General features: G+C 44.4%; 2 protein-coding genes and 1 long non-coding RNA gene across 6 annotated transcripts in view; 2 read left to right on the forward strand and 1 right to left on the reverse strand.

Moving 5' to 3' along the window:
- Nucleotides 1-2,396, reverse strand: part of EIF4ENIF1 (eukaryotic translation initiation factor 4E nuclear import factor 1) — a 43,833-nt gene extending 41,437 nt beyond the window's left edge. For 3 of the 4 annotated variants that reach the window (XM_040619762.1, XM_040619761.1, XM_040619759.1), the window contains exons 1-2: nt 1,972-1,989; nt 1,214-1,336 (exon numbers count right to left, since the gene is read on the reverse strand). In XM_040619762.1, coding sequence (XP_040475696.1) covers nt 1,214-1,309 — 96 coding nt within the window. In that variant the 5' untranslated portion in view covers nt 1,310-1,336; nt 1,972-1,989. Of the gene's footprint in view, nt 1-1,213; nt 1,337-1,971; nt 1,990-2,268 lie in introns of those variants that run through there. The other variant, XM_040619760.1, reaches the window with a different exon arrangement.
- Nucleotides 2,397-2,624: 228 nt separating this feature from the next.
- On the forward strand, nt 2,625-3,673 carry LOC103681080. The gene is made up of 2 exons (XR_573231.2): nt 2,625-2,895; nt 3,186-3,673. It is a non-coding gene; the product is annotated as an uncharacterized LOC103681080 (long non-coding RNA).
- Nucleotides 3,674-13,408: 9,735 nt separating this feature from the next.
- SFI1 (SFI1 centrin binding protein) overlaps nt 13,409-26,261 on the forward strand; it is a 79,988-nt gene continuing 67,135 nt past the window's right edge. The window contains 4 exon segments of the mRNA XM_040619763.1: nt 13,409-13,447; nt 13,449-13,504; nt 19,655-19,828; nt 21,889-21,960. Of these exon segments, the coding sequence (XP_040475697.1) occupies nt 13,409-13,447; nt 13,449-13,504; nt 19,655-19,828; nt 21,889-21,960 (341 nt within the window).

Genomic DNA, 26,261 nt, shown 5'->3' on the forward strand with positions numbered 1-26,261 from the left:
CACACGCGACCCTCTGATCAGTGTGAAAGTGATGCAGAAGCCTCTGTGTGGACTCTACAAGTAGAATACAAGTACTTTTATTCAAAAAGTGCTAAGAGAATTGAAATCATAAGCTTACGAAAGCAGTTCAAATTAGTTCCCCTTCATTTAATAAGCTTTTCTCCATTCGGTATTCACCTGTCAACATTTTAGGTAATGAATTTAAGTTGTGAAATGTTATTCAAGCACTCTCAGGTCTGAGAAAAACACTTGTGAAGACCAAATCTGAATGAATAAAATGCCATCAGTTTTTTAATGCTAAAAATGAATATTCCTCTGACAGCACTAGATACTTTATCAAGTAGGTATGAGTAGTGGCACCAGTACACAAATAAGGCCTGACTCCAAATATTAATCAGTCAGTGTTCTGGAAAGTCAGGGACAATAACCACATCAGAACCCTTGATTGAGTCCATACTTAGAAAATAGAGATATGGGACCAACTAGACCATGACTCTTCCCACCAACAGTCCCAAGCACATTTTTTGTACTCTGCCAATACATTTCAGGGAATGAGAAATGAATTCACACCTCAATGAGTCCTGTCAACCCCTTCAGAAACATCCAGAGGCCAACAAGCAACAGCTTAAGTACAGGACCTTGAGTGATTTGTATGCCAGAACTGGAATCCTTACTCTACAGCATATAAGTCACTAACACACCAGTTACACACAATTGTTACAGAACATGTGTGCCAACATAGGCTGATCCACAAATCCATATGCTAAATGGGCCAATATTTCCTCTACCCGAAAGCTAATTAGAAGCAAATTCTAGGTTAAACTGCATATTCACACTTGCAGAAAAAAGTTCAAAGCAATGCTTTATTAAATCTAGTTAATATTTAGGGGCGCCTGGGTGGCGCAGTCGTTAAGCGTCTGCCTTCGGCTCAGGGCATGATCCCAGCATTCTGGTATCGAGCCCCGCATCAGGCTCCTCTGCTAGGAGCCTGCTTCTTCCTCTCCCACTCCCCCTGCTTGTGTTCCCTCTCTCGCTGGCTGTCTCCCCCTCTATCAAATAAATAAATAAAATCTTAAAAAAAAATCTAGTTAATATTTAGTCTATACAGTCAGAATGAGACTCTGGCTTTAGATAATACTAATGAAATACCTACACAATGTTACTAATCTCCCCACCTATAAAGAAACACTATTTCATTGGTAACAACGCTTACTTTTGTATAGCGATGGGGGGATTTGGAGGACGGTTGCTTCTTCAGGTCAAGGAAAGCATCTCCATTTTCTGTTTCACCCAAACTTCTCCTATCCATGGCTCCTTGGTCTACAATTCTTTGCACCTGGAAGATAAATCAGCAAGACTGTCATGGGGAACAATACATTTTCAGAAGTCTTGACCGTTTAAAACACTGAAACTCTTCTCTGTTAAAATAACTACCTTTACAAAACAAAGCCTCACCCAACAAAACCAGAACCCATTTAGAAATAGAATGACTGGTACTTTATCTCTTCTGGTAAAGTGCTCTAAAAATCAAAAGGATAAGGAAAGCCTAAGTGGAAGGAACCCAAATGAGGGCACAGCTTTTAAGAAGCTTTAAGACAAAAAGAAACCAAAATTAGTCATTGCCACCCATGAGGACCGTTCAGACAGTCGTGGGGAAGTTTCCCGAGTGGGGGCAGGTAGGAGACTGGTTGGGGATCCGGGAAGTCGGACTGTGGTAAAGTGCCTGTCACTTGCCAAGGGACGGCGCCAGCTGCCCCTTGTTATCTAGGGGCCGGGGGCTGGGGCCCGAGCGCCCCTCACCCGGCCGGCGGCACCTGTGGCCATGTCAGGCGCGCCCGTGGCAAGGAAGGGGCGAGCGCCGGCTCCAGCTCCGAAACTCGGCTTTCCCGGGCCGCGACCCCAACCCCCGGCCTCTCGCGAAGGCCCCGGCCCAGCGGCCTCCTTCGGAGGAAGGGCGGGGACTGTACTCACGGAGGGGAGGCGGGCCGGAGGGAGCTGGGAGGCCGAATCCACCGGCCCGGCCGCTCCGTGCTGGAGCCGGCGCAGGCCCGCCGCCGTCCGCCCCGGCCCGGCGGCTCGGGCCCCGCCAGCCCGCCCGCCTGCTGCCCGCCCGCCGCCCCGCTGGCCTCGCGCCCCTGCCCGCCCCCCGCGCGCACCCCGGGGCTCGCGCTCACGCACGCGACCCCAGGAGCAGCGCGCCCGCGCCCCTGCCCTCCCTGCGGCCCTTGGCGCGAGGCGCCCCGGCTCCCGCTGCCGCCGGGCCCTTACTCGGTGCCTCCGCCGCTCGGCGGCTCTTCGCCTCGGCCGCCGCTCCCCTCCCCGCCGCCCGCGCCGGTCCGAGGGCTTCTCCGCGCGGCCTTCGCTCTCGCCCCCCCCACCCGTTCGGACTGTCTCTCTTCAGCCGCCGTAACCACGGCCCAGCCCTCCGCCCCTCCTCCCAGGCCCTCCTCCCAGGCCCTCCTCCCCCTTAATAACTCCCTCCACGCACCCGGGCCCCAGCACCGCCTTCGCCACTGCGCGCCCGGATGTGAGGTGGCCGCAGCGGTGCCGGGCGGAAAAGAGACACATTGCGGCGCGCTCCCTGGGCGCCGGCCCCAGCGTGCGCCCGGTGGCGGCGAGGCGGAGGCAGGGAGGAGATGGCGGCGGCGGGGAGGGGGCTGGGGCGGCGGCGGCGGAACCCTTTCCCGGTGCGCCCAGGCGGTCGTCCCGGGCAGCCCTAGGGAGGACGCTGCGTTCCCACGCGCGCTTCGGGGCGGGGCGGAACGGGGCGGGCGATGCTTGGAGTCGGCAGTTCTCGCCTGGCAGCTCTCCCTGGAAGTCGATGGTACCCGCGATGTGGGCCGGGGTTCCCGACCTGGTGCGACTTGGGAGCGCGTCGACTGCTGCGTTCGCACGGTTCGCGGTGGCGGAGAACCGTGGGGCTTTGAGGGTTGCAGTCTGAGGCGAACCTGGGGGCTTTTGTGGGCTTGCATCTCAGGTTTTTCTTTAGCGGTGTAATGTTAGGCAAAGCCCTGACTTCTTTTGAGTTTTCTCTCTTCTCCTTTCTAAAATGGCTCCTGTCTATAATTTATGTGACTGTGTTGTTGCATTAACAAACTTGCCACGATTGCTTTTGATTGAGCTAAAGGCGACTGACAGGTTCATTGAAAGGTTTTTTTCCCCGCCCATAACCCGAATCTTTCCAGAGCCTGCACGGGAAGGGGAAGTGCGAATGTGTTTGGGTGAAAATGAGACGGCGGATGTGAAGCGCATAGTACACAGTGGCGAGACTAGCAAATGGGAGCCCAGCGATGCAAACACAATTTCCCTACTCTGAGAAATGAGAGTAATTGCCGTGCTGGGAAGAAGCCATCAATAAAGGTTTGACGGAGATCACCTGTGAGCCCGGTCTGCAGGAATATTCCCAGCCCCAGTTTCTGTCACGTGGGACCGCCCGGGATTTGTGTAAAATGATACAGGGGCGTAGAGGGAAACGCAGTTTTTCTCGCTGAAGGGTAGAGAAGTCTACATTTCTTTGAAGGGGCATGCTTTCTTTGAGCTTCACTTGTAAAATAAGGGGACTGGGCATTGAGTGGTTGCTAAGTTCCCTTCCTATGAGTCTTGGCAACAGCGAAAATTATGAAAACATTCTTCTTTTCGTCTGTAATATTGAATAAAATGAATGGTTTTTGTTTTTGTTCTTTAATGTGTTAACTATCTTTGCAGGCAAGACGCAGAGGAAAATGTTTGCAAATTGGGCCCGAGTTTGCATCCCAGCTCTGCCACACCCTACAGGCTGGGGAAAATTAGTCCAGTTCTTTATTCTTAGCCTCGGTTTTCTAATCAGTAAAATTGGAAAGATGATAACCCAATTCACAGAGGCTGTTGTCAAGATTAAGAAGGATTAGGTGGGTAAAAAGCCTTATCCAACCTCCATGAAGCTCCTGTGTTGTGTTTTTTTTTTTTTTAAATAAAGATTTGGTTGCTTCTTTTTTTTTAAAAGATTTTATTTATTTATTTGACAGAGAGAGACAGCCAGCGAGAGAGGGAACACAAGCAGGGGAGAGTGGGAGAGGAAGAAGCAGGCCCCTAGTGGAGGAGCCTGATGTGGGGCTTGATCCCAGGACTCTGGGATGATGCCCTGAGCCGAAGGCAGACGCTTAACGACTGAGCCACCCAGGCGCCCCTGTTTTTTGTTTTTTTTTAAGGCTATTCAGTTGTAGGTAATCAAACAGTGCTTGTCTTATTATTTTAGAAATCAAGATGCTTTGGGAATCCAGGTTCTTCCTAAGGTTGAGGATAATGGTATAATCCTTTTGCTATCAGGAATAATGAAGAAGGCCCATTCTTTGAAGCTCTCTGTATCTTGGTTCTGCTGCTTGGTGTGAAACCTAAGCCAGTCTTTTCATTTTTTTGAATCTGTTTGCTCTGTCAAGAAGGGGTATCAGTACCTACTTCTCAGGGTTTTAATGGAAATTAGAGATATTAAGAACGTTGTTCTGGTCATCTATTGCTGTGTAAAAAACCACCCCAAAACTCAGTGGCTTAACTCAGTATTTTGCACCCAAATCTGCAGTTTAGGCCACTTCTAGCTGGGACACCTGGTTTCTGCTCCATTCAGATGGGTGGGAGGCTTGGGGCTAGGATCATTTAATGGCTCGTTTACTCAAACATTTGGTGCTTGATGGTGGCTGTCCACTGGGACTCCTGGAGCTTTGGGCTGGAACGTGTATACACACACCCTCTGTGGCCTGAGCTTTTCTTACCACATGGCGGCATTCTGCGGGCACCTAGTTGCTGAATTGTCTTTTCTAACCTAGCTTCAGAGTCACTCAGTGTTCTGCCACATGCCATATTCTGTTAGAAGTCAATAAAGGGAGGGGACTTGACTACTTTTATATAGAAGTGTTAACAAATTTGTGGACATACTTTTAAATGACCACAGATACACATAAAATCTGCTCAAGGCATTGTAGCTACCATGATAGAGGCCTAGCCTGGAGCTAATTTCTTGGGCCCTCTGGTTTATCCTAGTTGGGATGCACTTTTCCACGGAGTTCTCCTTTAGTATCTTGTAGAACCTTGGTTTTAACTCACTTCTTATCTCTCAGAGACTCAATTTGTCCTTGTGAAAGGAGATGCAAATTAGTACCTGGGAATAAAGGTAATAATTTATTGAGGGAAGGTATCTGTGAATGTCTTTCACCTGTGTCATGCAAAACCTAGATGCTTGCAAGTCCTTGTTTCATTGTAGCTTTTGAATATTCTTGGTAAGAATGATAATTTGTGGGGCACCTGGGTGGCTCAGTTGTTAAGCATCTGCCTTCAGCTCAGGTTGATGGGATCGAGCCCCACTTCGGGCTCCCTGTTCAGTGGGGAGCCTGCTTCTCCCCCTGCTTGTGCTCTGTCAAATATATAAAATCTTTAAAAAAAAAATCATTTGAATTCTAAATGCCCCTTTTTGCAGTTAATTTTCAAATATCAGTATGAGAAGCCTCTGAGAATAAGAAAAAATATTTACTCTTGTTCTTTACTAAATATTTGTAAGATCTTAGTTTAGCTTCAATTGTTGGTTCAAATCGTGGCATAAGGGGACTCAAAAGTTAAGTCATTTGGGGAAATTAGCAGTCCAAGAGCAGTAGAGAAGCAAATGAAAATAGCAGAAACCTAGTAATTTTGAGAGCAGCCTCATCTCAGCAAGTTGGGATTACACCTCAGCTTGTCAGTGTCTCTCTAAATGGGCTTTTTTAGTGTTCAGTTTGTCTTGCTCTAAGGGTAATCCCCGGTTCTGAGAAAAGAGTTCAATGGTTTCACAGGTGTGTGGCGTCATGTTAGGTTAAGGGCTATAAAGAATTTAAAGGACTTTTAGAAGACCACACAACAAATTCTTTGCTGAGCCTCTACCCTTTCTGGTGCTTTACAGGTTTAATTTTACTTATGGGAAGTACTTAACAGCAGAGACAACTGAAATCATGTAAGTGCTACTGCACTAGCTGTTGTTACTCTATACTGATTTATGTTCTAATCTTTCCTGACAGGAGTAATTATTTACATTGTAACTCAAATGAAAATGCCTTTTATTCCTTCCGAAATTAGTCAAAGTTGACGGTAGTAAAGGTACATGACAGGAATAAGGCATCAGCAAATCATCTAGAAAGCATAAAGTACTTATAAGAAAGACTAATTTTACAGTTCGTAAATATTAGCGTTAATTAGGACTTTGAAACTCACTAAAGTAGTCATCCCTAAAAGTTTGGTTCCTGTGTCCTGCTAAAGTGGAACTTCTCCTTTTAAAAACCCGTTTGTTTTTACAAAAATTAGCATATGTAGAAAATAGAGCAAAAATGCAAACTACCTGTGTGATTTTAATCCCGGAACACTCAAATTATTTTACCTGATATTTGTAATATAAAATCTTTCAAGCATTTAAGTACATAATGCTAACCTTTGCTCTCCACCAGATATCTCATGTGCTTTCAAATGTTTTACAAAACACAGGAGAAAAGCAGATAAAAGTGCCCCACCTATCTTCCCTTACTCCTATTTTAAAAAGATGATCAGAGTTTTTAAAAAATTTAACAACTATTTACTAACAATTAGTGCTTGTTAACTACATTTTTAAAGGAAGGGTTCAGAGAAGATCCCAGCCTGGGATAATTTAAATTCGGAGGCGGCAGAACAACTTCCGCCGCCCTTTAGTTTGACAACCTCCCTGGTCCACGCATGCGCGCGCCCTATTCCTTAGGGGCTGGCTTGCACTCGCTGGGAACCATGGAGAACTAAGAGCCAGAGAGGCTCACGCGGGAGCCTGGAAGTAGCGGGGGGAAGGAGGACCGTCATCCGCGTGGGCCTCCAGATGGGAACCTCATCCCTAGTCCTTGCCGCGCGAGGTATAGCTCGGAAGTCCGATTCGAAACAACTACTCTAAGAGTGGGTGTAAGAAGCTGAGCTCTGAGAGGAGCGAGTGGGCCAAGGAGGCAGAGAGCCCCCCCTTGAGGTTCCCCAGACGGTGCGTTCATCCGCGCACTTTGGAGCAAACTCAGCTTTTCAGGTGCCTCTTGGCGGCCAGAGAGAGGCGTGTCACCTATCGGACTGAGGCTGCGCGAACTCCTGAGGCGGGCGGAGGGGCGTCTCGCACGCACGCCGCGTCGCCGTGGAGACGGGGGCGGGGCCGGCGCGAGACTCCAGAGACGGCGGGAAGCCGTGAGGCGGATGTGGGCCCGGCGGGTAGAGGGAGCGCGGGCCGCGTCCGCCCACTACTGCTGGGACTTCCCGAGGCGCGAGGCAGTGTTCGGCTTGTCAGGTATGAGGCCCGGTCGAATCGTCTCCAGCCTGAGTGGCTTGGCTTCTTCGGTTTGGAGTCCGGCGGCGAGCTGGACCCCGAACTGGGCCTGTGACTCTCCTCTCGGAGCCTCCGCTTTCTTCTCTATAGGAGTGCAGGCGATGCTGCCTACCCACGGACTGTGATTTGGGAGTGGAAGAGGTGTGAAGAGAATGCGCAGGGCTTTCGGAACCCGCCCAGCGCGGTGCTTGCGCCCTTCTTGCCGGGTGCTGCTTCCCTTCAGCGTCTAGTTGCCCGGGCCCAGGACGCCGCTTCCTCCCGCGCGTCTGGTGCTGCAGGCGGGTGCCGGTGCCTGCATCCTTGCAAGGCTCAGTAGCGTGCGCGGATCCGAATCAGGAGTTTCTGGATCCCTGCTGCGTGGCCGGGCCAGGGGCTAGTGTGCACAAACCTCGGGGGCCTCGTCTGAACCCAGAGGGCCCAACAGGGCAACAACAGTGAAGCCTCCCCAGCGGCAGAAGATAAATGCTTCGGTTTTATCTCGTGGGAGGTGGTTCAGGTTTCTTGTCAACCTGTGTAGATGCATAGTAAATATTTGCTGAACGAATGGTGTTAGGTACCTGAGTACCACCCCCAGCCCTACCACTTAACTAGTGACCTCAATTAGATACTTCGTCTGTAAAATGAAATGGCTACCACCTGTTCGGGTGGTTGTTAAAAGGCAGGTTATTAATGAAAAGTGCTTCGTACTATCTATACCTGACACAGCGTTCCTGCTCCGCAAGTGGTTTTTAAATCTATTCGTTTTAGATTTCATGGTACCCGCCTAAGTGCCGTGAGAGTATGAGACTTGGTGGCAGGGAAGGCTTCCTGGGAGAAGTAGTTGAAACATTTTGGGGCTTAAGATATAAATTTAGGTCTTTCCTTGCTTTTCTTTAGTAGGATCATTGATTTCTCAGTCATTGTTAGCAGCTGCAAAATACTGTAGAAACTTCTTTAATTTTTCAAGTTAACGTACATGACTTTAAAAACCAATATTAAAAGCTTATAATAGGAAATAACCCCATGCGCCAGTTATAATTTCCATTCTGCTAGCTGTTTTTCCTGATCTTGGAAGTAAATATCCTTATGAGCGATATTTCCTGATTTTTTAGTTTTATACATAAAGTGTTGACTGTTACTCATGGAAGATAAATGCTTAGCTTGCAGTTTTCCTTCCATCATCTCACCAGTGTGGTTATGTGTTATTGTTAAATTAATGGCCAGTGTTACACAACATTTCACAGCTATACCAAGTAGAGTACTGCAACTGTTCTTTCTTGTACATCCCATTTTCTCTGAAAATTAACAATTATTTTTTCATTTGCCTACTACTCATGCATTAATTTTTTTTCCTGAATGCATCAGCATTTCTCATATGCCTGTCTAATTTTTTTGCAAAATTACTCTCAAAACTGTCCGTTTCATCTTTTTCCTGGAGATCCTCCACTTCTCTGATCTGGTGGCTCTGTACCAGCTGTACTCAGTTCAAATCCAGAAACTTCTTTTCACGTCTATCTTGAGATTTGCTTCTTTTTGCTATTCTCTTGTATTGAATTTGCTGTTGCCTCGGTTCCTTTTTTTCCCTTTAATTTGCTTCCTTGGTTTTTGGGATACATTTTCCTTTACTAACTATTGCTTCTACTTCCTCCTCCTCCTCCTTTTCTTCCTTTGACAGCTTTATTGCAATATAATTCACATAGAATACAATTCAACCGATTGAAAGTGTTCAGTGGTTTTTCATATATTCAGTTATGCAACCATCACCATAATCCATTTTAGAACATTTTCATCACCCTGAAAAGAAACCCTTAATGTTAGGAGTCACTCCCCATTTCCCTTCAGTCCTTCCAGCCCTAGGCAGCCAAGCATTTACTTTATGACTCTATAGATTTATCTGTTCCGGACATTTCATATAAATGGAATCATGATATATGGTCCTTTGTGATTGGCTTCTTTCACTTAGCATGTGCCAGTATGTATCCATGTTTTAACATGTAACAGTACTGCATTTCCTTTTATGGTTGCATGATACTTCATTTGTATGGATATACCATATTTTGTTTGTCCATCCATGAGTTGGTGGACATTTGGGCTTTCACTTCTTTGGCTATTATTAATGTTGCCTTGAACATTCATATACAAGTTTTTGTGTAGACGTTTGTTTTAAGTTCTCTTGGCTATGTACCTAGGAATGGAACTGCTGGATCAAATGGTAACTCTATCTTTTTGAGGAATTGCCAGTTTTCCAAAGTGGTTGCACCATTTTACACTATCACCAGCAGTGTATGAGGGTTCCACTTTCTCTACATCCTCACCAACACTGGTTATTATTTTTCTGTCTTTGTTTTTTTTTTTAAGTTTATTTATTGAAATATCTCTACACCCAGTGTGGGGCTCGAACTCACGACCTTGAGATCAGCATTGCATGTTCCTCTGACTGAGCCAGCCAGGTGCCCCAATCTTTCTTTCTTTTTGATTGTAGCTGTCCTAATGGTTATCTCATTGGGATTTGATAATGCATTTCCTTGATGGCTTATGATATTGAATGTCTTGTAATGTGTTTATTGGCCATTTATGTATTTTCTTGGAGAAATGTCTGTTCACATCCTTTGTCCACTTTAAAATTGGGTTTTTTAAAAATTACTGAATAGTAGGAATTTTAAAAAATATAACCTAGATATGTCTCTTAGTAGATTTGCCAGTATTTTCTCCCATTCAGTGAGTTGTCTTTTCACTTTCTTAATGGTGTCCTTTGAAACACAATTGTTTTTAATTTTGACAGCATCCAGTTTTCCTGTAACTTCTCAAGAATGAGATAGCTTAGGGGCGCCTGGGTAGGTCAGTCAGTTAAGCTTCTGTCTTCTGCTCAGGTCATGGTCCCGGGGTCCTGGGATCAAGCCCTACATGGGGCTCCCTGCTTAGTGGAGAGCCTGCTTCTCTCTCTCCCTCCGCAGCTCCCCCTTTTTTGTGCTCTCTTGCTCTCTCTTTCAAATAAATAAATAAAATCTTAAGAAAACAAAACAAAACGGGATAGCTTAAACTTTTTCTCCTTGTGTGGGGGGGAAAAAGTGTTTGATCTCTGACATTTGGCCTCTGTGCAGGATCTCTCATCTGAGGATTTGCATCCTTCAGTTTTGAAAGACTTTCTTCTTTTCTTTTTTAAAAAGATTTATTTTAGTGAGAGAGAGAGTGTGCACGAGCCAGGGGAGGGGGAGAGGGAGAGAGAGGATTTCGAGCAGATTCCATGCTGATGCCGAGCTCAGAGCCCAACACAGGGCTCAGTCTCACAACCCTGAGGTCAAGACCTGAGCTGAGATCAAGAGTCGGACACCCAACCAACTGAGCCACCCAGGTGCCCCCCCCAATTAATGATACATCTTTAATAACTCATTAAAATATTTTTAGATTAGAAAAAGTTTAAAGTTTAAGTTTCCCCGATTGTTTCATATTTTTTGTTTGACAGTTAGTTTGCAGTTAGTTAAAATCAAGATCCAAAATCAAAGAACATACATTGCATCTGATTGGTCTATATCTTAAGTGTCTTTTAATGTGTAAGTTTCCGCCTCTTTCCTTTGCACTTTATTTGTTGAGGGAACTGGGTCGTTAGTCCTGTGAAGTTTCCAACATCATCCATTTTGCTGATTGCAGAATCATTTTTATTTGTTCCCTGTATTTTTGTAAGTTGGTACTTAGTTGTAGATGAGGCTTGATGACATTTAGATTCAAGTTCTTAGCGGGGGTACATCATGGGGTCATGGCACTCCCTCAGATTTCTTTGTTTGCTTTGGTCTCTTTCTTGTTGGAGGTCGCATTCAAATGTCTTGTGATTCTTGATTGTCCATTCATACGTAAGTGTCAGCAACTGAGAAATTAGAAGCTCCCAGTGTCTGAGCAGGACTTGTAGGTTAGTGAGCTTCTGTCTAGGGGCGAGCCTGCTTTTTCTTTTCTTTTTTTTTTTTTTAAGATTTTATTTATTTATTCGACAGAGATAGAGACAGCCAGAGAGAGAGGGAACACAAGCAGGGGGAGTGGGAGAGGAAGAAGCAGGCTCACAGCGGAGGAGCCTGATGTGGGGCTCGATCCCAGAACGCTGGGATCACGCCCTGAGCGGAAGGCAGACGCTTAACCGCTGTGCCACCCAGGCGCCGAGCCTGCTTTTTCATTGAGGGAGGTGGGGCACAGATGTGAGACTCTTGAGGGCTTTTAGTTCTTAGCTGCTTCTGCAAAGATTCTTCCAGTCTCCCGACTTGGAGGTACCAGTCGAGCTGCCAGAATTCCGGAAGCAGGGTGTGGAGAAGGAGCTGGATATCCTGCCTGGCAGGGTTGGGAAGGACACCAGGGGCCCCAAATGCTCACCATGTCGACTTTGATTCAGTCCCCTCATTTGTGGCCAGTGGTTACAATTTTGGGAGCCACTCCTTGTTCCTTCTAGTTCGGCGCTCTGCTGAGATTCTGTAAGCCTGCGTCTCATTGGTATCCCACTTGGTAGGTATTCCAGAGAATCATTATAAACAAGACATGAAACCAAGGCAATGACCCATTTATTATAGCAGTATCTAGCCAAAAATCCCTGTTTGAAATATCCTTTAACTTACAGAAATAGTCGCTAATGGTGACCTTTGTTACCTGGAGTATGATACCAGAAAGACGAGGCGGACAAATGTTTGATCTCAGTAAAGACTACTCGTTTTGTACGGATGAACTCTCTTTTCTGGTTAATTCCTTCTCTAATTGTCACTGAAATAGGTGACCTTGATTATAAAGGGTGATTTCATTCTTTTAGAATGAATGTCTTATTATAAATGCCTCACAGTTACTCAACATAGGGCAAGTCCACTCTATTAGCTTTCTTCCACCACGTACTTAAATCTTACTCTTTTCCTTACTACTCGAATTAGTTTCCAAGGGCTGCTCTGACAAAATAGTATACACTTGGTGGCTTATAAACAACAGAAATGTATTGTCTCATGGTTCTGGAAGCTAGAAATCTGACATCAGGATGTCAACAGGGCCATCCTCTTTCTGGAGACTCTGGAGGAGGATCTGTTTCATGGGTTTCTCTTAGCTTCTGGTCTTGCCAGCAGTCCTTGGTGTTCCCGTGCTTGTGGACACATCATTCTGGTCTCTGCTTTCATCATCACGTGCTGTTCTCTCTGTATGTCTGTCTTTGCATGGCCTTCTCCTATCTGTGTGTGTCTGTCCCTCTGTCTCATCTCTTCTTTTTATAAAGATGCCAATCCTATTGGATTAAGGGCCCACCTTATTCCAGTGTGACCTCATCTTAATTACATCTGCAAAGACGATTTCCAAATCAGGTCAATTCATAGGTACTCAGGGTTGGGACTTCTTTTAGGGGGGACGAATCCAAACCACAACATTGCTGTTCTTTGCTTTAAGAAATAAATAAAAACTATGTTGCTTATTTGGCTCATAATGAATATTACTGGTAGAAATTATCACCAAGTGAAAATGGAAACTATACACAGTAATTTACTATTAACCAAAACTGCCTGGAGATTCTTAGAGGTAACATTGACAACCAAAAAAATTAATGTAGGCAAAAAATAAGAAATCTAGGCCCCTCTTGTTCTTACGAAGGAAAGTCAGAAGTCTTAGAGCATCACCTGGACAAGAAGAATGAGCCAGTTAAAACTTTTTGAGTGTCATTCTCTCTCCTCCCAGCTTCCTTTCTTATAAAATAACTTTTTAAAAATACAATTAAAAAATTTCAGAGACTTGCCATGTTCATCTAATGTTGACTTAAGAAGAGGAGATGAAAGGGGCGCCTGGGTGGCACAGCAGTTAAACGTCTGCCTTCGGCTCAGGGCGTGATCCCGGCGTTATGGGATCGAGCCCCACATCAGGCTCCTCCGCTATGAGCCTGCTTCTTCCTCTCCCACTCCCCCTGCTTGTGTTCCCTCTCTCGCTGGCTGCCTCTCTGTCGAATAAATAAATAAAATCTTAAAAAAAAAAAAAAAAAAAAGAAGAGATGAGGAGCTGGCATGTAGCTATTCAGAAATGTGGCTGTTAAGAGGCTTCAGACAATTTACTCTCCTTTTCCCTCTTTTTCTTATAGTTAAAAGGGGAAGATAAAAGACTTCTTGATTCATGAAGAATCTGCTCACCAGGAAGTGTATATCAAGCCACTGCCGATTTCCATCAAAAAAGAAGTAAGCAGAGAATGCAGAGGAAGGTAGACCCCCGGTGAGTGATAGGACTTGATAAAAAAAAAAAAAAAGATAACTGAAATGGTGGCCCATATAAAAACCTGTAAACATTTTGTGTGTAAAAATGATAAATAGTAAAAAAGTAGTTTCACCTAAATCATGAATGGTGAGAAAGGAACTTTGGGTAAGGATTTTTTTGTTGATACTTTAGGTTTCTCATCTAGAGTATAATGTACATTTCATACCTAATGTTACAGTTTAAAACCATTTTGAGAGTGAGGAAATATCCATCATTAAGATTATAAGTTTGAGCAAGAATGAGGGTGATTTTCCTGAAATTGGAAGTTCTTCCCCCCCCCCACCCACAAATGCTTTATTGAATTCAATTGTAGGCATGTATATAAAATGCTGTGAAAGGAGTGACAGCCTCAGGCTATGGGCAGCTGCTAATAGCTTCCATAATATTTTATGTTCTCTGAAATTGCTTAGAAAATTGTCAGTGAGCCAGTGGCAAAAATAATGATGTGTTGGGCTTCCTGCTCAGCGGGGAGTCTGGTTCTCCCTTTCCCTCTGCCACTACCCCATGCTCATGCTCTCTCTTTCTCACAAAGAAGATCTTTATTTTTTATTTTTAAAAAGATTTTATTTGTCAGAGAGATAATAAGCAGGGGGAGCAGCAGGCAGAGGGAGAAGCAGATTCCCTGCTGAGCAGGGAGCTTGATGCGGGGCTCAATCCCAGGACCCTGGGATCAGGACCTGAGCTGAAGGCAGACGCCTAACCAACTGAGCCACCCAGGCTCCCCTAAATATAATCTTTAAAAAAGAAATACGAACATAATGATCAGAAGGAGGCCCAAGACAAGGGCGCAGGTGTTCAGGCACTTCGCGGTGGAGGCATAGGCCTGGGTCCCGGTCACATCACACGCCATCTTCTGGTCAGTAGACTTCATGGAGTACGTGAATGCCGTGAAGCCCAGGCAGCACAAGTTCGTGAAGATTGTGTTGAAGGGGGACCGGGCGATGTGGTTGGGCAGTGCCGTCTTGCTGCGGATGGTGATCGTGGTGGTTGCCATGGGAGCTGAGCTCTAGGGCTTCTGGAGTACAGCCACCTTGTGCTCCTCCTTGAGCATCTCGTGGGTTGTGGGGACGCCAGTGTGGACACCAGGGAAGAAGCACTGGGAATTGCAGTTCGTGGTGCAAGATGAAGCAGCTGTGCTCTGGGTGCTGGACAGTGCTCTGGGCCCTCCGTTTCTCCAGTAGTTTTGATTTCTCCAAAGAGTTCTTTTTTGGTGTTTGGGAAGTCCCGAGGTTGGAAGCTTTAACACCCAAGGCTGACTGGATGTTGAAGCTTTCTCCTGCTTTTGATCGTGGTGACTTTCAGCCTGATGAAGGTTCTTTTGATTCCAAATAGCAGAATCCAACTCTGGCTAACCTTGACAAAAGGAACGAATTTACAGGAAAGAATGCAGTTTACTAACAAACCTCAGACTCAGGGGGGTGGGTATATGGCTTGTAGCTGGCCAGTCATGAGTGTCCCACTGCCCTGGGCACTGTGATTGGTTCAGGGGTGGGCACATGACTACAAAGGCTAATCAGGGGTTTTTCTCTACAACTGAGACAGCCATTTAAGGAGAGGGTAGCTCTCTCTTGCTGAGGTTGCAATGATAGCTGTTACGGTATCCACCACCAGAACCTTGTGCTGGTAAACAGGTCAGCACACTGAGAGAAGCAAGAAGATCTGACAATGTTGAGACACCAGTTCTAGTTCTTGTACAGAATTCTTCCAAAGCGCAAGAGCTAGGGAATGACTTCTTTGTGCTGGATATCTAACCTCCACTCATTGGCATCCAGGGTTTCCTGATGGGATTAGCTAAAGAGGACCTCCGGCAGGAGGTAGGAGGGAGGGAGAAGAATGATGCCAGACTATTTATTTATTCCCTTGGCTCCCTCCTTGCAAGATGTTTTGGGTTGGCTGTGTCCCTCCGCAGAAGCTCACAGAGCACCTGGTAAGGCAACAGACTCTGACTCTCCTTCTCCCTTTGGGCCTAGAGGTGGCACTAACTTAGCTTCTGCTTGCTTCAGGTTCCTGCACTTCCCCTTGTGGTTCCTCTACACCCACACCTTTGTAAATATGCCGTCCTCAAATTCTCCTGTTTTTAGTATATCATCAGTTTTCTTTGGGAATCTTGGGACTTTTTATCATGACTGGTGTTGGATTTTGTCAGATGGTTTTTCTGCATCTGTTGAAATGATCTTACGGTTTTTGTCCTTTATTAATAGGGTATATTACATTGATTTTCAGATGTTAAACTAACTTTGCATTCCTAGGATAAATCCAACTTGGGCATGGTGTTTTTTTGTATGGTTCTTATATGTTGGATTTGGTTTACTAATATATTTTGAGGATTTTTGTGTTGATAGTTCTGTTTATTAGATATTGGTCTATATTTTGTGTGTGTGTGATTTTTTTTAAGATTGATTGATTTATTTGAGAGAGAGAGAGAGAGAACACAAGCGGGGAGGGGCAGAGGGAGAGAGAGAAGCAGACTCCCTGCTGAGCAGGGAGCCCAACATGGGGCTTGATCCCTGGACTCCAGGATCATACCTGAGCTGAAGGCAGACACTTAACCCACTGAGTCACCCACATGCCCCAGTGTGTGTGTATATCTTTGTCTGCCTTTGGTATCAGGGTGTGATACCGGCTCAAAGAATGAGTTTGCAAGTGCTCCTTCCTCCTCTATTTTCTGGAAGAATTTATAGACTATCGGTGTCATTTATTTTTAAAATATTTGCTAGAATTCATCAGTGGAGCCATCTGGACCTGGGCACTTCTGTATAGGAAACATTTTAATTACTAACTCAATTTCTTCACTTGTTACAGGTCTCTTCAGAGTTTCTACTTCTTGAGTCAATTTTGGTAATCTGTGTTTTTCTGGGAATGTGTTCATTTCATCTCAGTTATTTGTAGCATAAAGTTCATGGTATTCCTTTATATTCCTTCAGTTTATGAAAAGGTAGTGGTGACGTCCTCTTTTTCATTCCTACTCTTAGTAATTTGCTAAAGGCTTGTCAGTTTTGTTGAAGGACCCTTACTGTTGTTACACTCTTTTTTCCTTATGCTAATCTGAATTGGGTTCTTATATTACCTGCAACCTATGATACTAACAAACATACAGAAATTTTCTTTCTTTTTTTTTTTTTTTTTTTAAAGATTTTATTTATTTATGTGACAGAGAGACAGCCAGCGAGAGAGGGAACACAGCAGGCGAGTGAGAGAGGAAGAAGCAGGCTCCCAGCGGAGGAGCCCGATGTGGGACTCGATCCCGGAACGCCGGGATCACGCCCTGAGCCGAAGGCAGACGCTTTAACGACTGCGCTACCCAGGCGCCCCATACAGAAATTTTCTGCAGAACTGCCTAGGCCTTGGGCACGGTGGAAGCCAGGGTGGGAGGGACCTATCTGGCAGTTGTTTTGCCCCTTCCTCCTGAGGGGGGCCGTATTGGTGCTTCAGCCTCCAACTCCTGTTCAGTCTGTGTTTCAGCTCAAAATTCAGCTCTGGGTTGCTCCCGTGTGAGTCAGGTTTCTCCTCCTGCCCACCAGGACTTGGAGAAGGGTTGTGGAGTTCCAGCATAGCTGCTGAGGTCTGCCCCTGCTGATCCCACAGGAAAGGGATCCTTGAAAGCTGAATCAGCACCCTGACCGCGTTTACCGTATGACCTGCAGGGTACTCTTCTGGCCAGCCTTGTTTCATCCTCCGAAGCAAATGAGCCGTGGCTTAAAGTGAAGCTCTGGAGCTTCTAACTCTGGCTTAGTTCCCCCGATTTACAACTTTAGATGTGGGAACTTGAGAAGGGAATGTGTTTGCTTTGAAAAGGAAAAAATGAACCTTCTAGAACACAGTGTAGATTCAGAAAGGTTCATAGAATGTACTGTTTGTTTATTATATTATTTTGAAACAAACATGTAACCATCACACCTGTAAAGAAACAACATATTGTCAACACCTCAGAAGTCCCTTTTTATGTACCCTTTCCTAATCACACCCGCTCCTTCTTCCCTAGAGTAAACCAGTGTCCTACCTTAATAGTAATCACTTTTTCAAATTTCTTTGTTTTTACTAAGTATGCATTCTGAAACAATAGTTTAGTTTTGCCTCTTTGCCTTGTATAAATGGAATCGTATGTATTCTTTTGTGTCTTGATTCTTTCTCTCAAGGCTTTAAGATTCCTTCTTGTTATTGTCTGTAGTTGTAGTTTGCTCATTCTCCTTGCTTTGTGATACATTATAAGAATATTGCACAATCTGTCCGTTCCGTTGATGGGCATCTGGGCCGTTTCCAGTTTGTGAGTGCGATGAACATTCTCACGTGCGTCGTGTGGCCCACAGCAGTTCTCAAGTTTGAGCCTGCGTCAGAATGGTCTGGAGGGCTTGGTGAACACAGATGGCGGGACTCCACCATCAGAGTTCTGATTCAGTAGATCTGGGGTCATGCCCAATGATTTGTATTTCTGGTAAGTTTTCAGTTGATGCTGATGCTATTGGTTTGGGAGTCACACTTTGGTAACCACTATTTTGGGTATATGTATTCATTAGTGAGATGGATGTAAACTTTTCTTTCTTAAAATTTCCTTGTTAGGTTTTGTATTACAGTTATGGCTAGTCTCCTAAAATAACCTGGTTTTATGTAGATTTGGGGTGGGTAGTGTTTTTTTGTTTTTTGTTTTTGTGGGTTTTTTTTGTTTTTGTTTATGTTTTTTTTTTTTAAAGAAATCTCAGGGGGTGCCTGTGGGTGGGTTAGTTTGTTCAGTGTCTGACTCTTGATTTCGGCTCAGGTCATGATCTCAGGGTTGTGAGATCAAGTCCCATGTCAAGCTCTGTGCTGAGCGCTGTGTGTGGAGGCTGCTTGAGATTCTCTCTCCCCCCCTCCCTCTGCTCCTCCCCTGTTCTCTCTCTCTCTCTCTCTGTCTCTTTCTCTCTCCAACAGAATAGGATTGAATAAAACAGTAGAAAAAATTTTTTAAATTCTCGGAATAGTTTATGGGAGATTGGCGTGAATTTTTCCTTACATTTTGGTAGAACTTGACAGCAAGACCATCTAGGCCTGGAGATTTTGTTGTGGAAAGGTTTTTACTACTGTTTATTCTTGCTAATGGTTATTGGACTGTTGACATTTTATACTTCTTGTGTGGTTTTGGTAAGTTTTGCTTTTCTAGCTGTTTATCTGTTTTACCTATATCTTCAGATTTATTTTTATCAAGTTTTATACAGTATCTCTTAGGATCTGTAATGATGTGTTTCCTTTTTCCCCCCAGTATTGGTTTTTAGCCTTCTGTCTCTCTTCTTGATCAGTTTCATTGACTATTTGTCAATTTTATTAGTGTTTTTAAAGAACTCACTTTCCTTCTTGCTCTTCTCTGTTATGTTTGTTTTCCATTCATTCAAAAGAGAATTAACATTGCAGGCCTGAGACTGCTATCCTTAGAAAGTCCTGCTTACGAGGTTGGCTCTTGACTGGTGTCTAGAAACTTAGATTTCGAGAGGGTTCTCACCATTCCTTGACTGATAAGTGTAGTTAACTGTGCCCGAACTGTTTGTGCAAACAATGTGGTTTATACTGAGCACATGCTTTCCTTCTAGGAATCTAGAATTTTGGTATGTGATAGGCAGAGGGTGCCTGTACGACCAGCCCTCAGTAAGAACTTTGGCCACCGAGTCTCTAATGAGCTTCCCTGGTAGATGACACTTCACATGTGTTCACGTAATTCGTAATTCGATGCTGGGGAAATTAAGGGTATCCCGTGTGATTCCACTGGGAGAGGACTCTTGGAAGCATGCATCTGATTTCCGGCAGCCTTTGCCCCATGCTCCTTATCTCTTTACTGATTTTGCTTTGTGCCCTCTTGCTGTAATAAATCATAGCCCCGAGTGCAACTATATGCTAAGTCCTATAGTCCTTCTACCTAATCGTCACTGAATCTAGGGGGTAGCCTTCGGGATGTTTGACACACCATTGTGAATGGCAGGTATTTCTATCAGAGATTGGGCTCTCATTGTCCTTGAAGCATAGTTACTATCAGTCTGTCCCACTGAGCTTATCTATTTAATTTCACTTGTGGTTAAAAGATATTTGCGTCACATGCGGAGATGATTTGATTCTTTCCTTTCCCCATTGCTCCTCAAATTTAAGGTCTTTTAAGGATGGTACAGTTAAGAAAACTTATCCTCCAAAGATACTGGCCAACCAGAAGTCTCCTGCCTCCTCTGGGATCCAGAGTGAGATATCTAGGGCCAGTCATCCAGTTCAGCATCATGCCTCACATGGTTGGATCCGAAGGAACCGGTTACGAGAATTGCGTATCAGGTGAGCTTGCAAGTTGTCACCTGCCTGCAGTGGCTTTTCCATTGTTCTCCCTTCTTGGTTAAAATGAGGGGTTCATTGTTATTCTCTGATCTCAATTAGTCGAGACTCTGATGCCTACTGTTTGTGACAGAATGTTCAGAAGAAAAGGATATTTAGGAATCTGCAGACTTAAAGTCTGTCATTTGGTGTTTTCATTCACATTCTCTAGTTGTACCCACAAGGTGTAAGCTCTAGAGAATCTTCCAGAAAAAGTCCAAACATAGCCCGAGAAAAATTATCATTTTCCTGTACTCTTGATTAGGTCTCTCAAAGGCATTCATTTATTCACTCAACAAAAATTTTTTTTTAAAGATTTTATTTATTTGAGAGAGAGAGAGAGAGAGAGAGCGAGAGAGCATGAGCAGGGGGGAGGAACAGAGGGAGAAGGGGATGCAGACTCCCAACTGAGCCCAGGACCCTGGGATCATGACCGGAGCCGAAGGCAGATGCTTAACTGACTGAGCCACCCAGGTCCCCTCAACAAAAATTTATCAGGCTTTCTCTTCCTCGGCGCTGCCTGAGGAGGTGGCAGCCATCTCCTACTCAGTCAGCCTCATGGCCTCCCTCTGACCCCTGCTGAAACCCAAGATCATTACAAAGAGGACCAAGAAATTTATCTGGCACCAGATATGTCAAAATTAAGTGCAACTGGAGGAAACCCAGAGGCATTGACAGTTGGGTGCTCAGAAGATTCAAGGGCCAGATCTTGATGCCCAGCATATGTTATGGGAGCAACAGGAATACCAAGCATTTGCTGCCCGGTGGCTTCCGGGAGTTCCTGGTCCACGGCGTCAAGGAGCTTGAAGTGCTGCAGACGTGCAACAAATCTCACTGTGCAGGGACTGTCACAGTGTCTCCTCTAAGAACTGCAAAGCCATCGTGGAAAGGGCAGCCCCGCTGGCCGTCAGAGCCACCAATCCCAATGCCAGGCTGCGAGGCGAAGAGAATGAATAGATAGCTTATGTGCACATTGTGTTTGTGTTAATAAAACCATAAAACTACAAAAAACAATTTATCAGGTGCCTGCTTGGCCAGGTGGTGTGCTAGATGCTGAGCATACGAGGTGATTAAGACGTTCCTGGCCTGTGACCTCATGAAAGCTTAAAATCATGTAGACTTGACAGACTGCTAAGTCACACCAAGAAAGCAGGATAAATGCTATAAGATGAGAGGATGTGGTGCTGCAGGCCCCACAGGGCTAGAACAGCCCCACTAGTGTAGCCAGAGGAGCTTCCTGGAAGGAGTGGGGTTTCAGGTGAGTCCTAAAGGATAGTGTAAGAATAAGCCAGATAAAGGGCAGGAGGAAGAAGAGTGTTCCAAGCTGAACCTGGAGACTAACTGGCCAAGACAAGCCACCATTTTTCGTGTGTACCAGGCACTGTGCTAGGTACTTGGGATACTATAAGACATGGTCCCCGTTCTCAGGGACTCACAGTGCAGAGGGAACAACAGATCCCCTGTGAACCGATTACTGTGATTTGGTATCATAACATTATATTATGCTAAGGGTTGGATCAGAGCGTTTGGGTTGGGGAAGGTCCAGGAAGGCTTCACACAGGAGCAGGCATTGAAGATGAGTCTTGATAGGTGAGTGGGCATTTGCTAGGTGTTTTAGGCAGTAAGAATAAATGAATAAAAAGCATTGTCATATACTTTCTTTTCCTCAACTCTGAAGTCTTCATTGATGAAAGACTTGATATTGAAAGTATTTTTCAAAAATAACCAGCTTGGGGACACCTGGCTGGCTCAGTCAGTAGAGCATATGACTCTTGATCTCAGTGTAGTGAGTTGAAGCCCCACAGTGAGGGTACAGATTACTTCTGGAAATAAAAATAATCTGCTTGATCTTTGCTTTATAAATCTGTCCCATCCTGTGCTTTATTTGATGCGAGATTATCTGTGATTCACCTTTTGACTCATGCTACCGTCTCTCCCCATGGGACCTTAGTTTCCCTCTGCTTTCCAGAAAATTATAAGCCAAATGGAGTTTTAAAATGTGTATATATCCTTTCTTCTTTCAGATGCGTGGCCAGAAAGTTCTTATATTTGTGGATTCGAATGACTTTTGGAAGAGTATTTCCCTCTAAAGCCAGGTAGTATTAGCTCAGAACACCAGACTTCTCTGAGTTCATTCTAGGTTTTTGTTTTGTGTTAAGCCCATGTGTAACCTTCGTTACGGCATGTGTTACATTCCCCCGCCCACTCCACCAGCCTCCAGCAGGCATATAATGGTAACCCAGCATAAAAACGAATGTGTGAAGGAATCCTGACTAAACCAGGATAGCTAAGACCTTCTCTGAAAAAAAAGTATTTGCCCAGAAGTAAATAATCTCTCTTTCAGGGCACTGTTGAGACTGACCACATTAACTAGGTCTAGGACAGAACCTGGGCGAAAAGTTGGCATTGGCAAGGGGAGTGACATTTTAGTCCAGAGAATGTCCCTGTGCCGCAGCTTCACTTCGTATGGGCCACTGCCCCCTGCTGCGGGTTTTGGTTAAACTTGCTTGAGCTGCAGCACGAAGAACGAGGGGAGCCCCCAGGGTCAGGGACATGTGCAGCAGCTTGTGGGGTCCAGTGGAGGGTATATTTCAGAGGAAGAATTGGCAGCCATTGAGATGTAAGCATTTAAAAAAAAAACAAGCAAATGTTGTGGGTTCTTAACCCCTCCACTCTTCCCTTATTACAACATTTCTTTTCTTTTTTTTTTTTTTAAGATTTTATTTATTTATTCGACAGAGAGAGAGACAGCCAGCAAGAGAGGGAACACAAGCAGGGGGAGTGGGAGAGGAAGAAGCAGGCTCCCAGCAGAAGAGCCTGATGTGGGGCTCGATCCCATAACGCCGGGATCACGCCCTGAGCCGAAGGCAGACGCTTAACCGCTGTGCCACCCAGGCGCCCCTCTTACAACATTTCTTGTTTCATTTTTCTGACATTGTAGCTTTCCTCATCTGGAACATCATCCAAATCTTTTGATTCAAAGTCTTTAAAGCAAATTTGGCCTGTGGGTGTCCTCTGAAATCTTTGCATATGCCCTGTGGGGGGCCCATGCTGTTCCCACCTCCTTTGTGTGTCTTTACCAGTGAAGCTCCCAGTGTGGCAGCGGTCCGTCCCAGCTGCACAGGGTAGGCACAGTTCACCTCTGCTTTTCCTTCTTCTCCTGGACCTTGACCCTGTCCTTTTCACTTCCTTGATAGCTTTTCAGTACCTTCAAATAAAGTTGTTGTGTGTTTCTTAAATTCAGTTGAGTATTTCATTTATTACCCCCCCATTAGCTTAGAAGTTTTATACTTTTATTCTTCTTTTAGTGACTGCCCTAAAGAATATAATATATATCTTTAATTTATCAGAGTCTAATGTTAATTGGCCCTTTTGCCCTCTTCCCAAACAAGGCAAGGTTCTTAGAACACTTTAACTCTGTCTGTCCCTCTCCTCACTTACATACCCTTATCATAAGGTATTTTAATTCGATTTCTATTTTAAAATCCGCAAAACATTATTTTTTCTTGTTTTATACAGCTAATATTCATTTAGATTTATTCACGTATTTACCCTTCCTGTTCTTTTTTTTCTCTGCGTCTCCAGGTTTCCATCTGTGATTATTTTCCTTCTGTCATTGGAACATCGTGATCATTTGCTTTAGAATAGATCTGCTTGTGATGAATTCTCTGAGATTTTGTCTAAAATTTTTTTTATCTCACTTTCGTTTTTGAAGGATATTTAACTGCATAGGGAAGTCTAGGTTGCCAGTTTTTTCCCAGCATTTTGAAGATATTTCATTGTCTCACGGCTTGATTTGTAAGTCGTTAGTCTTAATTATTGCTGTTTGGAAGGTTCATTATCTTGTTTTTCAGAGTTGTTTTTTTTTTTTTTAAGACTTTATTTATTTGACAGAGTGAGAGAGCACAAGCAGAGGGAACAGTAGAGGAAGAGGGAGAAGCAGACTCCTCGCTGAGCGGGAGCCTGAAGCAGGGCCCGATCACAGTACCCTGGGGTCGTGATCTGAGCTGAAGGCAGATGCTTTACCCATTTGAACCACCCAGGCACCCCTTATATTTCAGAGTTTTAATATGATATGGCTAGGTGTGGATTTATTTTATTTATTTTTTTTAAAGATTTTATTTATTTATTTGACAGAGATAGAGACAGCCAGCGAGAGAGGGAACACAAGCAGGGGGAGTGGGAGAGGAAGAAGCAGGCTCATAGCGGAAGAGCCTGATGTGGGGCTCGATCCCATAACGCCAGGATCACGCCCTGAGCCGAAGGCAGACGCTTAACCGCTGTGCTACCCAGGCGCCCCTGGATTTATTTTCTTAAAGTCTTTTAGCTCATTCTGAGATAATAGGTAACAGGGTTTTGTATTTTTGCTTTGTTTTGTGGACACATCTTTCTGGCATACTTTGTCTGTAGGCATGTTATTCTCCTTTTCCTTTCTCATACAATAACTTCGTATAGGATTTGACCTCAAATATCTTGTTGCTCATTTTAATGTGGAATTGATCTTTCTGAACTTTTCAGAGTGAGGTAAGATCAGTTAACTTTCCTATTTCACAGAACTCCCACTTCTGTCTTATTTGTAGTATTAAAAAATATGGCGCTTGCTCTATGGGATATCCTGGTTCTGTTCCCCTAAAATACTTAGTGTGATCCTCTCCTTCCTTGTCTCTCTTATTCCTCTCCTGCTCAATTTCTATTCTACTTCCAGCAGTTTTTCCTCATTCTGAAGCTCTGGCCTAAAGGGGAGCCTGGCATGTTTCTGAGACGAGGGACAAGACTGCTTCAACTGTTATCAGTTCTGTCTACATGAACCCTGGTAGTGGAAAGGAGAAAACTGCTCTCAGGTTCAGCTGCTAGTCTCAGATGGGGCCTGGACACTTTGTGGTGACCATTTATTGGCTGTTTTGGGGTTTCCCCATTCTTAGTTTCCTTAGATGCCACCCCCATTGCTCCTTCTTCCTCCTGTAGAAATGTTAATACCATGGGGGTCTTTTGACTATGGATGGTTTGTCTTCGCTTGCTTGCATTTTGTTTTCATGGGGATACCTTGTCCCCTGGTTTTGTTTTAATTGATACATGAATTTTTGGTTTTGCTACATGGTTGCTGTGTGTGTTTTATGGGGATTCAGAGACTGGAAAACTATGTTGTCCCCTCCACTATCTTCCCCAAATTCTTTTCCTACTTAATGTTATTTAACTTAATATTTGACCCATATTTAACTGGAAATGTCTGTTTAAATAATACCCATTTATAGTCCCAGTACTTGGGAAATGCTGATTATATTAGAAATGCATTTGACTCTAAGAGTAAGTCTGACAGTGGCTTTAACAAATTGCGATTTGCTTTTTCTCATAAGCAATCTGGAGGTTGGTGTAGGTTTAGCTGCTCGGGGAAGCCATCAAAGATTCAGGCTTTTAGTACCTTTCGAGTTCACCATTCTTAACATATTGGTCCTTTGTCTTCACAGATGACACTGCATAGTTGCAAAATGACTGTTCTGTTTTACACAGGAAGGAGTAGGGAAGGGTGGTGTCAGATCTGTCTTTTACACAGGAAAACAGAACTTTCCTGGAAGCCCTCAGCTGCATTCTGCTTCTGCCTCATTGTCCAGAGCTGTCCATTGGCTACTTTTTGCTACAGAGGAGGCTGGGAAAGAAACCTTTCCAGCCTCTGCACCAGATGCCTATGAGGAGGCAGAGGCTTGACAGTGGGTGTCAGGTTAGGCAGTGACCAATGTCTGCCATACTACTTGAAAATCATCCTGTTATACTCTACTTTCTTTGCTCTTAAGTGGTAGCAGGGTCTGGGGGAGAGAATACTGGACTGGAATTTGGGAGACCTGAGTTTTGGTCCTAGCCCAGACCCTAGCTAATTGTTTGATCTGGGGATAAGTTATGGCTCTGGGCCTTAGTTTCTCAAATTGTGAAATGTGAGAGTAAGAATACTGCTTGTTCTCTAAGCATCTATCAGAATTAAAATTCTGATACTGTGTTGACCTAGAAATGTAGGATAGGATTTTTTTTTTTATATCCAGGTTGTAATCTCTTTTTAAATCAAGTGGGTTTTTTATTAGTTTGGGGAAGATTGGACATATTTATGTTTGCTTTTTTGTTTGTTTTGCTCTTTTTTTTCATGTTATTCCTCACTTTTAGGAATATTAGGGAAGAATTAATGTCTACCAGAAAATGCAGACTAATGTCTTTATGTTCTTGGAGATGTTCTTAGAACTTTTATAAACTGGCATTGTTTTATCATTAATAAACCGAACCAAAATGACCATTGACTTAGTAGGGCAAAAATAATGCAGTAGATGTCCATATATAAGGTAGTCTTAAATATGAAGTAGTCACCTATTTTCCTGGAGAGAAGATCTGAACAAAGTTTTTTTGTTAACTTGAG

The sequence above is a fragment of the Ursus maritimus genome, unplaced genomic scaffold (genome assembly GCF_017311325.1).
Source record: "Ursus maritimus isolate PB19 unplaced genomic scaffold, ASM1731132v1 scaffold_33, whole genome shotgun sequence".
In the NCBI taxonomy this organism is placed as follows: Eukaryota; Metazoa; Chordata; class Mammalia; order Carnivora; family Ursidae; genus Ursus; species Ursus maritimus.